Source organism: Coturnix japonica, chromosome 4 (assembly GCF_054131305.1).
Source record: "Coturnix japonica strain WE chromosome 4, WE-NBRP24, whole genome shotgun sequence".
Lineage (NCBI taxonomy): Eukaryota > Metazoa > Chordata > Aves > Galliformes > Phasianidae > Coturnix > Coturnix japonica.
In genome coordinates this window covers 69,966,724-69,981,302 of record NC_140666.1, presented here as the reverse complement: position 1 = coordinate 69,981,302, position 14,579 = coordinate 69,966,724, and the positions used below count along the sequence as shown (strand labels likewise).

The following is a 14,579-nucleotide window of genomic DNA, read 5'->3' as shown; positions in this document are numbered from 1 at the left end:
ATAGAGAATTAATAGAAGGAAAAAATAAGTTTTGACTTGCCCTTAGGCAATTCTGTAGCAATTAGAATCAATACCTTTTATTTTCAAAATTGATATGTGTAAAAACAAACAAATAACCCTGGACCTGTACCATGGCTTCTGCTTCATGCCAAACTAAACACTTCTAATCGCAAAGAGCAAATGACATAAGGAAACAAATGACGTAAAAGAGGAGGGAGATAATTTTAAAAAGGACACTCTGTACAGTAGCAGCAGCCTCAGTTTTATATTTGCATAGACACTGACAGATGGTGCAAGTCTGTAAGCATTAACAGCAGAACAGTTAAAAATATCTGAAAGAGTGTGAATTGATTTTATGGCTTTTTAAAAGGGACTTTGTTTATGTAAATGGAAAGCAACAGAGACATGTAAGGAGAAGCTGCCTAGTGGGCAGCAAATAGTATAAACTCAGAACACAAACCCATCCACACTCTCTTGTTTCAGGGAAAGGAGGTAGTGAAAAAAAACCCCAAACCTTTGCTGTTACTTCAAGTTTTATAGAAAATGTTATAGTCCAGTACCTCATTCAGCGACAAAATTTAAGCCCAGCTCAAATGCATAATTAATGGGAATAAAGGACTAAAGGCAGAAGAAAATACACCTTTTTTCCCTGCCCAAATAATTATTTAAAGCTTATTTTATTCAAAAATAAGTTCAACTTCTGACAGATTCAGTAGCTGCCAACATCCCATTAGCTGAGTCTTTGACAAAATTGCAATATTCTGAACGTTGTGAGACTGAGATGCTGCTGTGGATTTAGTAGAACTTACTAGTTTTGGCTCCAGCTCATACTTTACCTAATTACCTAGTACTATATTAATGAGAGCAACCTGTCTACAATCAATCAAGCAGTCACTGAATTCCCATGTTACTGTCACTCCTGTACATATTAAACACACAAATTTTAACACCACATTCTATAAGATTCCATCTTCTGACATCAGTAGCTTCATAAGCTTTCAAGAACATCCAAAAACCAAGAATGGCCCAACAGATAATAATTTTAAAAGGCTGTGGTTTTTTTTGGTAATATAATCTATATGAAATTTGATCATTATTTATTAAATATGGCTATTAAATACTTACAATATCCTCTATTATCTCCTTCACAGCGGCTACAGCTAAAATAAATAAGAGAGGGACCAATGTTGTATAACGGCCTGTTGGTGATACATCTGGAATTTGCTATTAAAAAGAGAGAAAAAAAATTGTGCTTGAATTCTTGGTTAAAAACATTTTTAACACAGTAAGTAGAACTTTCAACTTTTCTTGAAAAACACAGAGATGACAAATAGGGTCGTTACTCAGACAAGGTACTGATCATTTCCAATGAGGGGTGCTGTCTTAGAATCAAACAAAGCTGATACAGCAAACCATTTTAACTTGAGTGGCGTTCAGTAGTTACTTTCAGAGGTTTTAATGTCTCCAGAATATTCACCTTCATCTTGTGTGGTTCAAATAAAATTTAAACACATATTCATAAAATACCATCAATTTTTTTCAGTTTCATCTAAGAGACTGGACGCAGCTCCAAGGTATTTTAAATTTCAAGAAGATATTTTGTATTTTACTACTAAACTAATAGACAAATATAAAAAAAACTACACAAACCTAAGAGATCTGTTTGTGCTAAGCAAGTAAGTGCACAGACGATGCAAGTGAATGTGTATGTAGAATAAATACTGAGAGGATGCAGCTACTTATGCGATACATATTCATAACCATCTGTAATTATCTTCATATTGACTAGAGCTGTTAGTGGCAGCAGCAATTTACCACAAGAGTATTCCTGCCTTAATACATTTAGAACAGGCAACACCACCCACATGGCTACAATCAGATTTTGTAGAAAAAGTGGAGTAGTAAGTAGTGCCTCAGTGCTGTTAGAACACATCCTCAATTTATCATAAAAGGTTTACAAAAACAGCCAATGTTATTTATTACAGATTTATTTTTTCTATCACTACACTGTGTATCTGAAAATACAATGTTATTGTATATATGCTGTGCTTCTTGGAATAAGATGAATGTACATCTATTTTCAACAGTACCCTAGATTATATTTTAAAGCAACTATGTGGTAACCCAGCAGAAATTTAATGGACAGCTTTCTGTCAGCTACAGGGCAACAGCATCCAACACTACTCCAGTAATTTCTTCTCTTTCATTTCTAGACACACATGTGCCTACACATCCCCATTCTAATGGCACATTATTTTCCAGGCAAAATATGAAATCAAAGAGGCACCACATTGTAATCTGGTGCCAGTACCCTTTATCTGTTACTCCTGCTTACTTACTGATGCTCTTACCTGAAGTAATGCAATAAAAAGAAAAAATGCATTGGCAGCTCTTCTGAACTGGGAATAAAGGAACCTTGGCAGGAATGTGATAATGTTGTACTTTGCAGTGCTATGACAAAAAGACAAAAACATGTACTATTATTACAATATGAAAAAAATCAAATGTATTCCTTCCCTCTCAGTTATGCAAGCTTTCAAATATAACAGAATCTTCTCTCATTTCTGTGATAGCAAACAGATTTGGTTTTGCTTAAAAGAGAATCTTGAAGACTTTTACAGACTTCTACAAACTAGCTACCCAAGAAAAGAGCCCATCACCCACAGAAGCCATTCTGTACTTCAGTTTTGAGGCAAGAAGTTTCCTTGTCACCTCTGCTGTGACTTTGTTACAGGAAATGAGGAGGAAAAACAAAACAAACAAACAAAAAAAAAGAGAAGTAGGAAGCAGGGAAGTGGTTGCCCTGAGGAATTAGGACAGGATCTAAGCTCACAGATCTTACACTCCAGAACAATACCCTTCCCAGCTAACTATGGCAGACAGTTGGTGATCAGCTCTGCACCATGCCTCAATTGTAGAAAAATTCTTGGTGAAAGGATTACCAGTTGAGCTACCATAACGAAAAGTGTGCGACATCAAAACTGAAGAGTTGTGGAGCTTCTGTTTCATGTAGGAATCTTTGTGACTCAATGCACACTGAAGACTAAAGAAACATGGGCTTAACAATATTTAAATGGTGCATTTAAGAAACTAATAAAACTACAATATTCAATAATGTACAATTTTCCAATTTTTCATTGTCTAAACTAAAGGGGTACTGCAGGAAAGAAGGGGACAGTCTCTTTAGCAGAGTCTGTGGTGAAAGAACAGGGCAAAACTGCTTCAAGCCTAAAGAGTGTAGATTTAGGCTGCATACAAGGAAAACGTCTTTTATAATGAGAGTGGTGAGGTGGTGTTGCCCAAACATATAGTTGATGCCCCATCCCTGGATACAGCCAAGGCAAGGCCAGATCAGTCCTTTGGCAATCTGATCTAGCTGTGGTGTCCCTGTTCACTGCAGGGGAGCTGTGTGAGACAACCTTTAAAGGTCCCTTCCAACTCAAAGCATTCTATGATTCTATATTCGTTAAAAGAAAAGCTACATCCTTCATCAAGTGGAAAGTTTACCTTTAAAAGAAAACAAAACAAACAACTCCTGCTCAGTATTGGTTATAAAGTGAAATTCTAAGTGTTGGAATAATGAAATATAGTTAATTCTTGTGTACTTAACAAAACTTTCAACACAAAACTTTTGAACATTCAGCTTTTTGTCTGCCTTACACTTGTTTAAGTACAGAACATCTCCCCAACCTTATGAAATCCATTGCATTAAGAAAAATATAATTTAATACCTGACATGATTATTACAGAATTTGGTTAACTGGGGCTGATTGATGAATATAGTTCTCAATTCTTCTTGATCAGCCAGAGAAGTTTTCTCTGAAACATCATCTGTCTTCTCATAGCCTGTTTAAAAAAAAAAAGAAAGAAAGAAAGAAAAAGGATTTTTTAAAATACGTATAAGCAAATGTACACATACAAATATATACAGGATTTAGGGCACTTCATGACCAAAAGATCCCACATCTATTCTGAATGTGAACTCAATTTATTTGTGTTTCTTACAGTAACAGGTAATGTTTATTTAAAAAATAGTGTTTTAGAGCACATTGGTGATTAGATATGAAGATAAAATAATACGGTCAAGAAGCCTCGTAAAGCTACAATAATGAACAATAATCTACTGAATTAATGAGTGCACTCAAATAGCTTGTGCGGCTTCAAGGAAAAATGGAATGAACTATGGTCTGTGATCGACAACCTCTTTCACTTCTTCAGTGCCCCTGGTACTGGGGCAAACAACTGTTTTAAAAAGAAGATATCATAAGAAATAAATGAACACTAACATATGAAAAGAAGTTCAGTACTATACTGTAATATAACTGATGAAAAAGTAGTTATCTGTCAAATAAGTATCATTAACTCAGAAGATCTCCGCTTTGCATACAGACCATTCAACAGATTAGTTTCCAGTTTTGCATGCAAAATTTAACACTGCTTGTTGCTGAATTTAAAGGAAAAAGAAAAATTTAAAGGGGCATTCATACAACTTATGCAATTCTTCTTGATCGGTTTTCCTGTTATCTTCCCAATAAACATATAGCACCATTTCTCCTATGTTCCTCTTTTAAACTGAACTGTTACACAACTACAGTAGTGCAGCCATTAGAGTTTTCATAAGGATAAATACAGAAGAAAAATTCCTACCAAAAGCTTGGAAAAACTTTACAGTTAATCTAAATGGCAGAAAAACAGTTCACTGAGAATATGCCTGAAAAATGAAATTAAACACAAAAAGCAGATGTCTAGTATAGCTGTCTTAAATAAAAGCGACTCGCCAGTTCTACTTGCATGAATAATCTTTTCTGAGAAATACTCAGAGAAAATTCATTGTTACAACCTATACAAAGGCAGAAAACCAAAATAGCCTATCCTACGGTTAAAGGAATTACATTCTTCTAGTCCTCGGGGACCACCCCAGACCAGCACAACCCTTCATAGGTAACTGGGGGTGGCCTACTGTTGTGATCAGCTGGCTCCCTCAGCACCCAGGGATACATCCAAGCACTGCCCTATTTCCTGTTAGGAGTTTCTGAACCTGATCCTCCTCCACCAAGGTAAATCTTTCTTGCTCCAGACTTTCCCACCAATATCAGGGACGTGAAGTTCCTGATATTATTACAAAGGAAATTCCCACTACTGTGTTCACTCATTGGAATTCACTTCCTTCCTTCCAGCTCTCCAGTGAAAGGCACACATCCAACAATTCCAGTCAAGCTTCAGTAAACATCTCAAGAACACCCTCTGGGGCAAGCCTAATAGACTTGGCCCACCCAAGGGACCTGTACACCACTCTTTGCCTGGAGGAACCTCACGAACACATACAGCAGACTAAGCAATCCATCTCCTTCTCCTTTCATTAGTGACTCTTAGAGAGGCAACCCCTTCCCCATCACAGAAACAACCAGCTGTGCAGGACCTGCAGCACACAGCTCCATAAACACGTACAGCCATAAAACAACTTGACACAGGCACAACTTAAAGAGCATGAACTTTTCAATCACCACAAGTACACACTGAGTCACATGGTTATAATCATGATACTAAGTATCAAGGAGGTACACCTTTTCTTCCTCATTTGTGTCTATGACTATCAGAAAGAACGCAAGAGAAAATAAAAGTGTTGAAATCCTAATCTAGCATTTGACAAAGGTCTGCTTCATCCTACTCTCTCCCACACTGCCGTCTCTTTACAGCACATCACCCTTTGGAATGCTAGCATCACCTCTTGCTCTCACTGTATGCCCAAGAACTTCAAGTGTTAGCACATGCAGGTTTCAGCCCCTTTGCAGCTAGTGTTTGCTTGGGTTAACAAGAGATGCCTTTCAGCAGATTAAAAATGCAGCAAGCTTTTCTTGCCAGGAAGCTGCTCCTTTTCAGAGCTGCCTGAAGTCAAAGAAAACTCTTTGCTGCACATCTGTACAGCAAACACCACCCCAGGCACCATTTCTGTGCTCTATGTGCACCAAATGTCTTCAGGGACACAGCCCACGTGCTATACAGGCCAAGTCCAGAACTCCATCTCCTCCCCCCCAAGCCTATATATTATATTTTGTAGGTGAAATTTTTCACAAATTTCACAAGATATTGGATCTCTGCAATTATCACTTTGAGAGTGAATGGGCTTTTATCTACATGATGCAGCCATTTGAATCACAGTTGGTTTCTATTTTGCATCTTCAGAAAATGATGAGTATTTCCAGTTTCCTCCCCATCTCATCCATACTCATTTAGTATAAACAGATTAAGTCATCAAAAGCTCTACTTAATCACAGCCATTCTTTCAAACATGACCTGCATATCTACACTATGTTTTATTTATATTAGGTAAATACAAAATTTGGCAACAAGTTGTCGGAATTCAAATGGCCCCACATAATGTCAGGCACTAAAACACAAAGTAGGACATCGATCAAACTACACTCACAAACTGAAGTCTAACTGCAATAAATCACACCAGACTTTTAAGAGCTACAATTCTAGGACATTTTAAAACAAAATTTATGGATTAGAGCTCAGCTGCTGCCTAAAGCCTCAGTGCAGCAGGTTTCATAAAAGCTGACTTTTATGTCAAAAGGAAGCCACTAAGTGCTTTATTTCTTCCTCAAGAAGAGCAAGAACCCATTGGCACCAAACCAGTTTGAGTGAAGAAGTCAGCCCACTAATCAGATACGTAGATGCCCATCTCAAAATGTTGTCTGAAAGTAATTAGAAGAACAAAGGGAAGCACATCCATCAGATCAACTCCTGGTGAAAACAGCAAAGGTGGTTTTCAAAGATGCAGTTAACAAACTAGCAAGAATTAAAGATGGCTGCTCTCCTGTAATTCATTATAAGATTCCAAGAGAACAACAGTGATCCAAATGTTCAGAAAGATGACAGTGAAGAAGGTATAGAAAAACCAGACAGGTATCCAGACAGGAAAGATAAAAACTACAAGACACACAGTCAGTATCAAGGCGTCAAAGCTGTTACAAATATCTGATAATGAAAAAAATACCGTGAAGATGATGAGTAAGGACCTAAGATGAAGCAATCGTTCTAATCTCCTTCCTTAAAAGTATGCAATTATTACTGTGTTACAGACGTCAAAACTGACACTGACTGAACTTGTACCTTGTTTGTTCATCATGCTAAGGGTTCAGGGAAGCATTGTCCCAGGGCCTAAAATTAAAGGCATCATCACTCTTCCTTGGTTCTTATCTAAGGACACAACAAATACTAAGGTAATAATACACAGTAATAATTTTGAAGTCTTACAGTGACCAAGAACAAAGCAGCAATTATCACACTTCAAACAGGAAACGTCACACTGCTCTATGTAAAACCTGGCATTTAGAAAGAACAAATACACCGTAAGACTCCTCATCTTCTTCATCAATCATTAGCATGTAACACCACTGTTATTTAACCAGAAAACTATCAGACAGATTCTATGACACACATTCTCATGTGCCCCCACTGACAGAAAAGCAGCTGACTCGAAAACATTTGCAAGCCAGCTATTAAAAGAATAACTGGAAATACCAACAAGCCATATACTCTGATTTATTATGCAGAAATTGCATGTTTTAAAACTAATTTCCATTTCATAATCAGAAACAGATTTTCTGATAACATATTTTGATTTTTTAAAATTTAAATTTATGACCCAGTAGCATCAAAAACTATAAAGATGTGCTTCAATATCAAAAGAAAGTAATTATTACTCCAATTTAAAGGTTGGTTTGCAAAACTGCTGCATTAAGTAAAATTAGTGTTTTGTTCTGCACTCCAAAGTTATTTGCTAGCAAAATGCAGAATGTGGAAGCTATTGATGAATAAACACAAAAGTATAAATTTCATTCAATGTTGTATAAATAACACATTTTGATAGAGGATTTCCTTTTAAGGAACTGAAGTATTATACACACGACAGTGGGAAAAGGCAAGAAAAAATCAGAGAAAGTCATTGGTAATTCTGAGAATATGAAGACATGGCTGTCCTTTGTCAGGGTATAAAACACCTGAAAGAAGTTCATAGTAAAAAGTGTAAGGAATAAATATTTTAAGTTTTTCCAGTCAATGATAACATCTTCAACAACAATAAAACCCAAATAAATAACCAATGAAATAACAACAAAAAAGCCTAACAATCAATTTGGCCTTTCTCCACTAAGAGAACCCATTAAGGACCATGTTTTGCTTCCCAACAAAACTTCACAAGGGACAACTACGTTCTGCAACACCGTATTTGCAGGGCCTCTTTCAAAACCACACTTGGTAGTAAAGTCTCTAAATTAGCAGTTAAAATAACAACAATAAATTCTAAACTCTGTACAAAAAAAAAAAAAAAAAAAAAAAAAGTATGTGAATCCAATTTATCCTTCACATAAATGAAGAAATAGATGGAAGGTAAGCAAAGATGAATTGTGCCACGGAAAGAAAGGGAAGGAAAAAACCCCAACCACCTAACTGAAATCAAAAGAACCATTTTAATACACTTAATGATTTAAAACATTTTATTTTCAAAGTAAGGCATTCTAAAGCTTTGAAAGCTTGGTTCTTTAGCCAAGAACTCTTACATTAGCAAGTACGCTAACTCACATTCCCAGAGAACACAGCACAGTTCAAAAAGAGCCAGTGAGACTGAAAAAGTGTGTCACACTGCCACAATAAAACTTTGATAAGAGAACTAGCACTGAGAACCTGACCTCTGCACCTCTGAGGAGTCAAAGAACAGAAGGGAACTGCAACTGCAATGAGCTGCTCTGACCTACTGCTGCTGAGGCTGCCAAGGCTGCACTGCGACTGGACCCAAATTTTCCACTTTTGAGGCACTGGGAATCTCAACATAGACTGCAAAACACGCTTGTCAGGAAAAAGTACCAATAACAAGCATTATGTCTGTTAAAATGCTATGCAATCACATAGTCCAGAAGTAGAAACACCTGAAGACATATTAAGTATCACAAGAACGGACAGTGCTGAAAATGATCTGATGACTACTATGTAATTTCAAAATAATGGTGCTTTTCATACATAAGTCATCACATCTTACACAAGTTCAGCTTCACCTAGTTCTCATGTGGGCATTTGCCTTTCCTACTATGAAACTGCTATTAACGTTGTTGGCAGACAGCACAACAGCACCTCAAAAATTTCTGTGCTTTCTCTACCATCCAAGATAGTTCACTGAAATCCATCAATGCACAAAGGAAAGCATTAATGCTTCTATGTAGGTTGCCCTGAAAGTAATGCCTCCTATTTATTGCCATGGAAACTACAACAGATACAAAGGGCATGGTAACACTATTAGACAGAGCAGATTCTTAGTTATAAAACACTATTTTTCAATACAGTCACAAATGTTAGCTATGCATTTTCACCAGTGATGAACAAGAGTCATTAAAATCTGCACCAGTGAAGGAGATCTGCTGTTTCCAATGTTGCTATGATGGCATAATTGCTAAGAAAATGTTACACAGTCTTCAAACTGGTATGAGGGCTGGCATTACTATGCTGCAAGAGTAAAGTTATCTTCTTTTCTGGCCTGACTCTGCAAGTTCAAGCCTTTGGTTTAGTCAGCAGCATGATGAAGCAATCAGATCAGATGTTTTATCTGGGTTCCAAGAAATCTAGATCCTTTCCTATCCTAAAAGTATACATAACTTTATCCAATAAGGGTCGTGCCATCTTTCCACAGACTGCCATTTTGACTTTAGCTCCTAGAGGTGACACCACCTCTTGTCACCAGTAATGATGAGATCCAGGAAAATGTCACCTCCAGCCTCATAGTGGTACAACAGATACAGACAAATTTGCATACAGTGCTCTCTCTGCTCCTGTCTAAGCACTCATGGGACTCACCTTGTGCAAACTTCGCAGTATTTCAAAACTATTATCACCATTCACAGCCAGCTGACACTCAGCTCCATACACAGTTCCCTGGTTGTAATTTGCTGATTCAAGCAGATAACCTGATCGAGATGATCTTCATTTTGTGAAGCGACACTTGTGCATGGAAGTCCAGGATGTCTTTCATGTCACTGTTGCTACTGCTGAAACACACCACCCTCTGCCTCACAGTGCTCACATCCAATGTTTGATTTCCATAAGCATTCAGTAAGTGTCAATGAGTGTTGGTGGGTGCCAATTTCTCCACATAGAGGAAATCAGCAACACATCTTTGCTTCATATGCTCTTCCATGTATGATGCTATTTTGTCAGACTCCTCCTCTACTGCCATCTGTCACACATCACTAAAATGTAATGGAATATTGGCAGAAAGGTTGAAACTGTACTGCCACACCACCAACACCTGTCTCTGACATTGTGGGCCACCATAATAAAATAGGAGGCATTACTTTTGGAGCAACATTCATATTTTCAGAAGTTTAGAGACACCTAATAAAAACTGCCAATACCAACACCGCTCTACCAGAAAGTACATATTTATTTATATATATATCTCCAAATTATTGTATTTCATATTATTTAGCAGATGCATATATTAACTGCATGGGTATAAGTACACTCAAAGATTTCCCCATGTGTTTTGCAACTGCAGAATACAAGACACAGATGTTGTTTCTGTCATACTAAACACCTGAAGCCCAGCTAAGATTCTGAGTTATGATTATTGGCAATGAAAAACCATTTAGGAAATCTCTGCAATGTGTTTAGGAGGACCAGATCTTCTATATCTTGAGCGAGACTTCACTGGTACACAAACCAATTCTGCACAAGTGTAGCATTGCCTAATGTGAATCGCAGGTTTTCTTTACAAGAAGGACACTAGACACAAAATTTATTTAAAAAGAGTTTGTAAACTTGACTGCTTTTCAGGATCTTGTGCTCTTTGTGGCTGATAAGGTATGGAAGAATACCACCAAAACATTAGCTGTGTTTTAACCAAATTCTGTTCTCCATGCAAATTACATGTTGTCTTACAGATGTTAAAATGCCTGTAGTTTTTATTTTGTAGTAATATACAGACCATAGCATTCCATCTTCTATGACTGGGAATGGCACACGTGCATTATTCTGACAGGTCTGAGTTCTTTTCATCTTGGCACAGCAGCCAATTTTTTCTAATAGCGATATTATTATCCCTTTATGCCAGAGTGAGCTCAGTTCTGAGATGATGTCAAGGCAGTCCAGACTGATAAGGTAACTCATGATCCATGGAAAAGGTCTCTGAGGCAGAAATTACTTGCTGCAGTGACAGGAGAGGAAAATGAGGTTTTAACACACAACAAAGAAATTCTAGAACAAAGGAAGCAATATTAGCTTGTCTACCACATCCCCTCAAGTCTTTGACTATTCTAAGGCACGGCCTGTGCTGTAACAGCACTTATGAAAACTGCTCTTTGTGAATGCAGTATAAGCAGAGCGTTACACAGAATGGACAGCAACTTTGTCATTAACCAAGTGCTTCCTACTCTGTGCTGCAGGTAAAGCTTTGGGGTAGGTTTCAGAAGGCAGCCTTGTCTCTACTCTGCACAGTGCTTACCAAAACAGACTCCTGCCATGGCCACAGCTACGATTGTAGTGCTACTTTATATCACTTTCAAGAGGCAAGGATGACACCCACATTATAGAACTCAGAAGTCTCTTAAGATATGGTAACATTTCCTTATGCATCACTGTTTACAAACACAGGCCACACAGTCCAAGTACATCAAGTCTGGAAAAGGAGGAAAAAAGAAACTAAAAGACCTGCTGACATTGTGAATGAACTGAATAGGAACAAAATGTTCTAGTAAGGTTCACATTAATCTCAGATCAGAAGCACAGATTTTAAATGACAATCATCACTTTTATGTGACCTTTGAGTAATGTACCATACATTAAAGCACAGTATAAGGTAGTAATGAGTCTGCTATGATGAAAAGCCATCACATCATCTTCCAAAAGTTATATTTCTTAAAAGAATATTTACATATACATATTTACAGACCAAACAAAGGTATTTTGGAGAAACCTATTAATCCCTGTATTCAGCTGTCTTGCAGTCATCCAACCATGAACAATATTCAAATAAGCGGGATTTCTTTTTTTCCTTTGACTGCACCCATACTTCTTAAACAAACACTCGCTTTTAGGGACCGCATTTGGTCATTTAACAATCCTTAAACACTGCTGTAGTTTTGCCACCTTAAAGCAAGAGCAAATAAACTGGAAACGCTGATTCTAAGCTTTCAGTGGAAAAGCAATTGACTTGAAAAGAAGAACTGGCAACGGACTGAAATTCAGCACTGAGTGTATACTCTGCTAGTATCACTGTATGCATCTTCTAATTACTGTGGGTACAGCAGCACAGCCTCTCTGCTTGTAAGCACATTTCTAAAGTGCCCCTGGAGGCATGCATCTTTTCCATTGCTTCTCAGAAGGTTATATTCTTCTCTGCTCTCTTGGCCAGCTCACACTGCCTAGGAAGTAAGAGGTAAGCTGCTACAAACAAAGCAAGCTCTCCATGAAAAGCACAGAGGAGAAAGGCACGCAGGATGGTTGAAACAGATAAGACTGAGAAGGGAACTGCCTATTTACGATATTTATTCTTCACACTCTTGCTGGGGCACAAACATACACATACATATCAAATAAAAAGAAGTAATCTGCTTGGAAGAAGGAAGGAATATGTAGGGAGAAAGCTGCTACTTCCCCTCACGGCCTCCACACCAGCTGCAATGGCCCGATATATCTTCGATTGACTCCAACACAGCCCCTAGGACTAAGGGCAGCACACCTGCCTCAGGAGGTACGGGTCACCGCGGTGCCACAGCCAATACACAGAATGACCCGGGTTGGAAGGGACCTCAAGGATCATGTAGTTCCAACCCCCCTGCCTGGCAGGGCCACCAAACATACACATTTACTAGATCAGGTTGCCCAGGGCCCCGTCCAACCTGGTCTTGAACACCTCCAAGGACGGGGCATCCACAACCTCCCTGGGCAGCGTGGGAGCCATCAGCTGTCCCAACCTTCTGCTGCTTCTGCACTGTTATTTCACACTCGCACGGGAAGCGGTTACTTCCGACGATCAGCGCGCACAGACACAGCCCATAAGGGAGGCGTTCCCGCTGAACCCCAGGACAGAAGCTCCGGTGCCCGGCACGGGGCACGCCGCGCTCCCCGCGGTGCTGCAGGCGGCTCTGCCGGAGACAATGACAAGCGCACAACGCGACACCGCCCGGAAAGCACAGCGGCGGCACCGCGCCCCAACGCTCGCCGCTCGGCCGCGGCCCGCGACCACCGCCGCAGCCGGGCGGCCCCCGCCGACCGCCTCCGCCCCCCGATCCCGGCTCCGGGCGGCCGGGAGCCTGGCGAGCCGAGCGCCGTCCCTCCGTGAGGCCGGGGGAAGGCGGGCGCCGGGCGGCACTTACCTTCCGCGCGGGAGCGGATCTCCGACACCGTTTTCTGCACCGCCGGCATCGCCGCGCTGCACCTGCCCCTGTCCCCGCCGCCCGTCGGATCGCCGCGGCGTGAGCCGGGCCCCGGGCCGCGCTGAGCGGCGGGGCTGCGGCGCCGAAGGCACTGGGCTCAGCGCCTCCCTCCGCAAGCGCCGCCGCTGCTTTCCGACAGCGCAGATCACCCGCCGGCCCCTCCGGAACCTACTAACTCCGCCCCGTCTTCTCCCTCCTCCTCTGCCCGCGGTCCTCCACCACCGCCCGCCGCCCCCGCGGGGTCGGCCGTGCCGGCTGGATGCGCCCAGGCGAGGAGCGGCGCGACGAGCCGCTTCGTGCTCCCTTCTCCGACGAGCGCAGGGGCTCCGGAGCTCACCCCCCCCCGCGCTGCGAGGGGAATGGAACGTGCCGAGCCTTGGGCCGCTGCCCGCGCTCCGGGGTGGCTCCGTCCTGCCCCCGGGGCTCGGCCTTGGAGCGGGCGGGGAGGCGGTGGTGGTGCGGATCAGCTCCCAGGAGGACAATGTTATGGGGCGAGGTGCCGGACCGACCGGCCCCATGAGAAATCACCGGGGCTTCTCGCCCAGCTCTCTATTTTTTTTTAATCACCATTCGCCATGCCGCAGTTTGACAGCGAACTGCGCGATGTGAAGCGCCCTGCCTGCGTGGGTTGGCGAAAAGGAGCTCCCAGCTGCAGGTGCCTGAAGCCGCATCTTCGCTGTCGGGCTGTTAACGTGACATTCGTTTTGTGCGACCGCAACAGGCAGGGAATGTGTCTGCGGCGCGTCGTGCCTTGCCTCGGTGCGAGCTGCCGCCCGCGCTGCGTGAGCACGGAATAAATAGGAACGGTGGTGGGGTTTGGAACCGTGGGTCTCGGCACGCTTATGATCTGCATCCATCACAGCTGGGCGTGATATATAGCTCAGATGCAAGGAAAGGGGGATGTTGCCTTTCATAGGAGACTGCGTTGGGAAATAAACGTTGTTTTTCAAAAGGCTGTCAAGTCTGCTGGAGGCTGTTCATAAAAGACAATAGTCTTCTACATCATCCTCTGCAGCAGCGTGTTTGATTTGTGTTTTTGCGTTTTTTCTCCTGAACCATGAACAAAGATGGTAGAAATATTTATTTTCATGCTATTTTTAATGGAAAAAATAAAACACGTGGAGAGAGCACACTCATCCAGTTTGAAGGAAT

General features: G+C 41.0%; 1 protein-coding gene across 8 annotated transcripts in view; it reads right to left on the bottom strand.

The window, feature by feature from the left end:
- The window catches only part of ATP8A1 (ATPase phospholipid transporting 8A1), an 84,412-nt gene extending 70,631 nt beyond the window's left edge, over positions 1-13,781 (bottom strand). For 6 of the 8 annotated variants that reach the window (XR_014945457.1, XM_015862437.3, XM_015862439.3 and 3 more), the window contains exons 1-4: positions 13,368-13,781; positions 3,732-3,846; positions 2,352-2,451; positions 1,126-1,224 (exon numbers count right to left, since the gene is read on the bottom strand). Coding sequence is in view for 5 of the 8 variants with exons in the window: in XM_015862437.3 (XP_015717923.2) it covers positions 1,126-1,224; positions 2,352-2,451; positions 3,732-3,846; positions 13,368-13,416 (363 nt within the window). In the remaining 3 variants the exon portion in view is untranslated. Of the gene's footprint in view, positions 1-1,125; positions 1,225-2,351; positions 2,452-3,731; positions 3,847-13,367 lie in introns of those variants that run through there. The other 2 variants (XM_085545483.1, XM_085545484.1) reach the window with 2 other exon arrangements.
- Between the last annotated feature and the right edge of the window lie 798 nt (positions 13,782-14,579).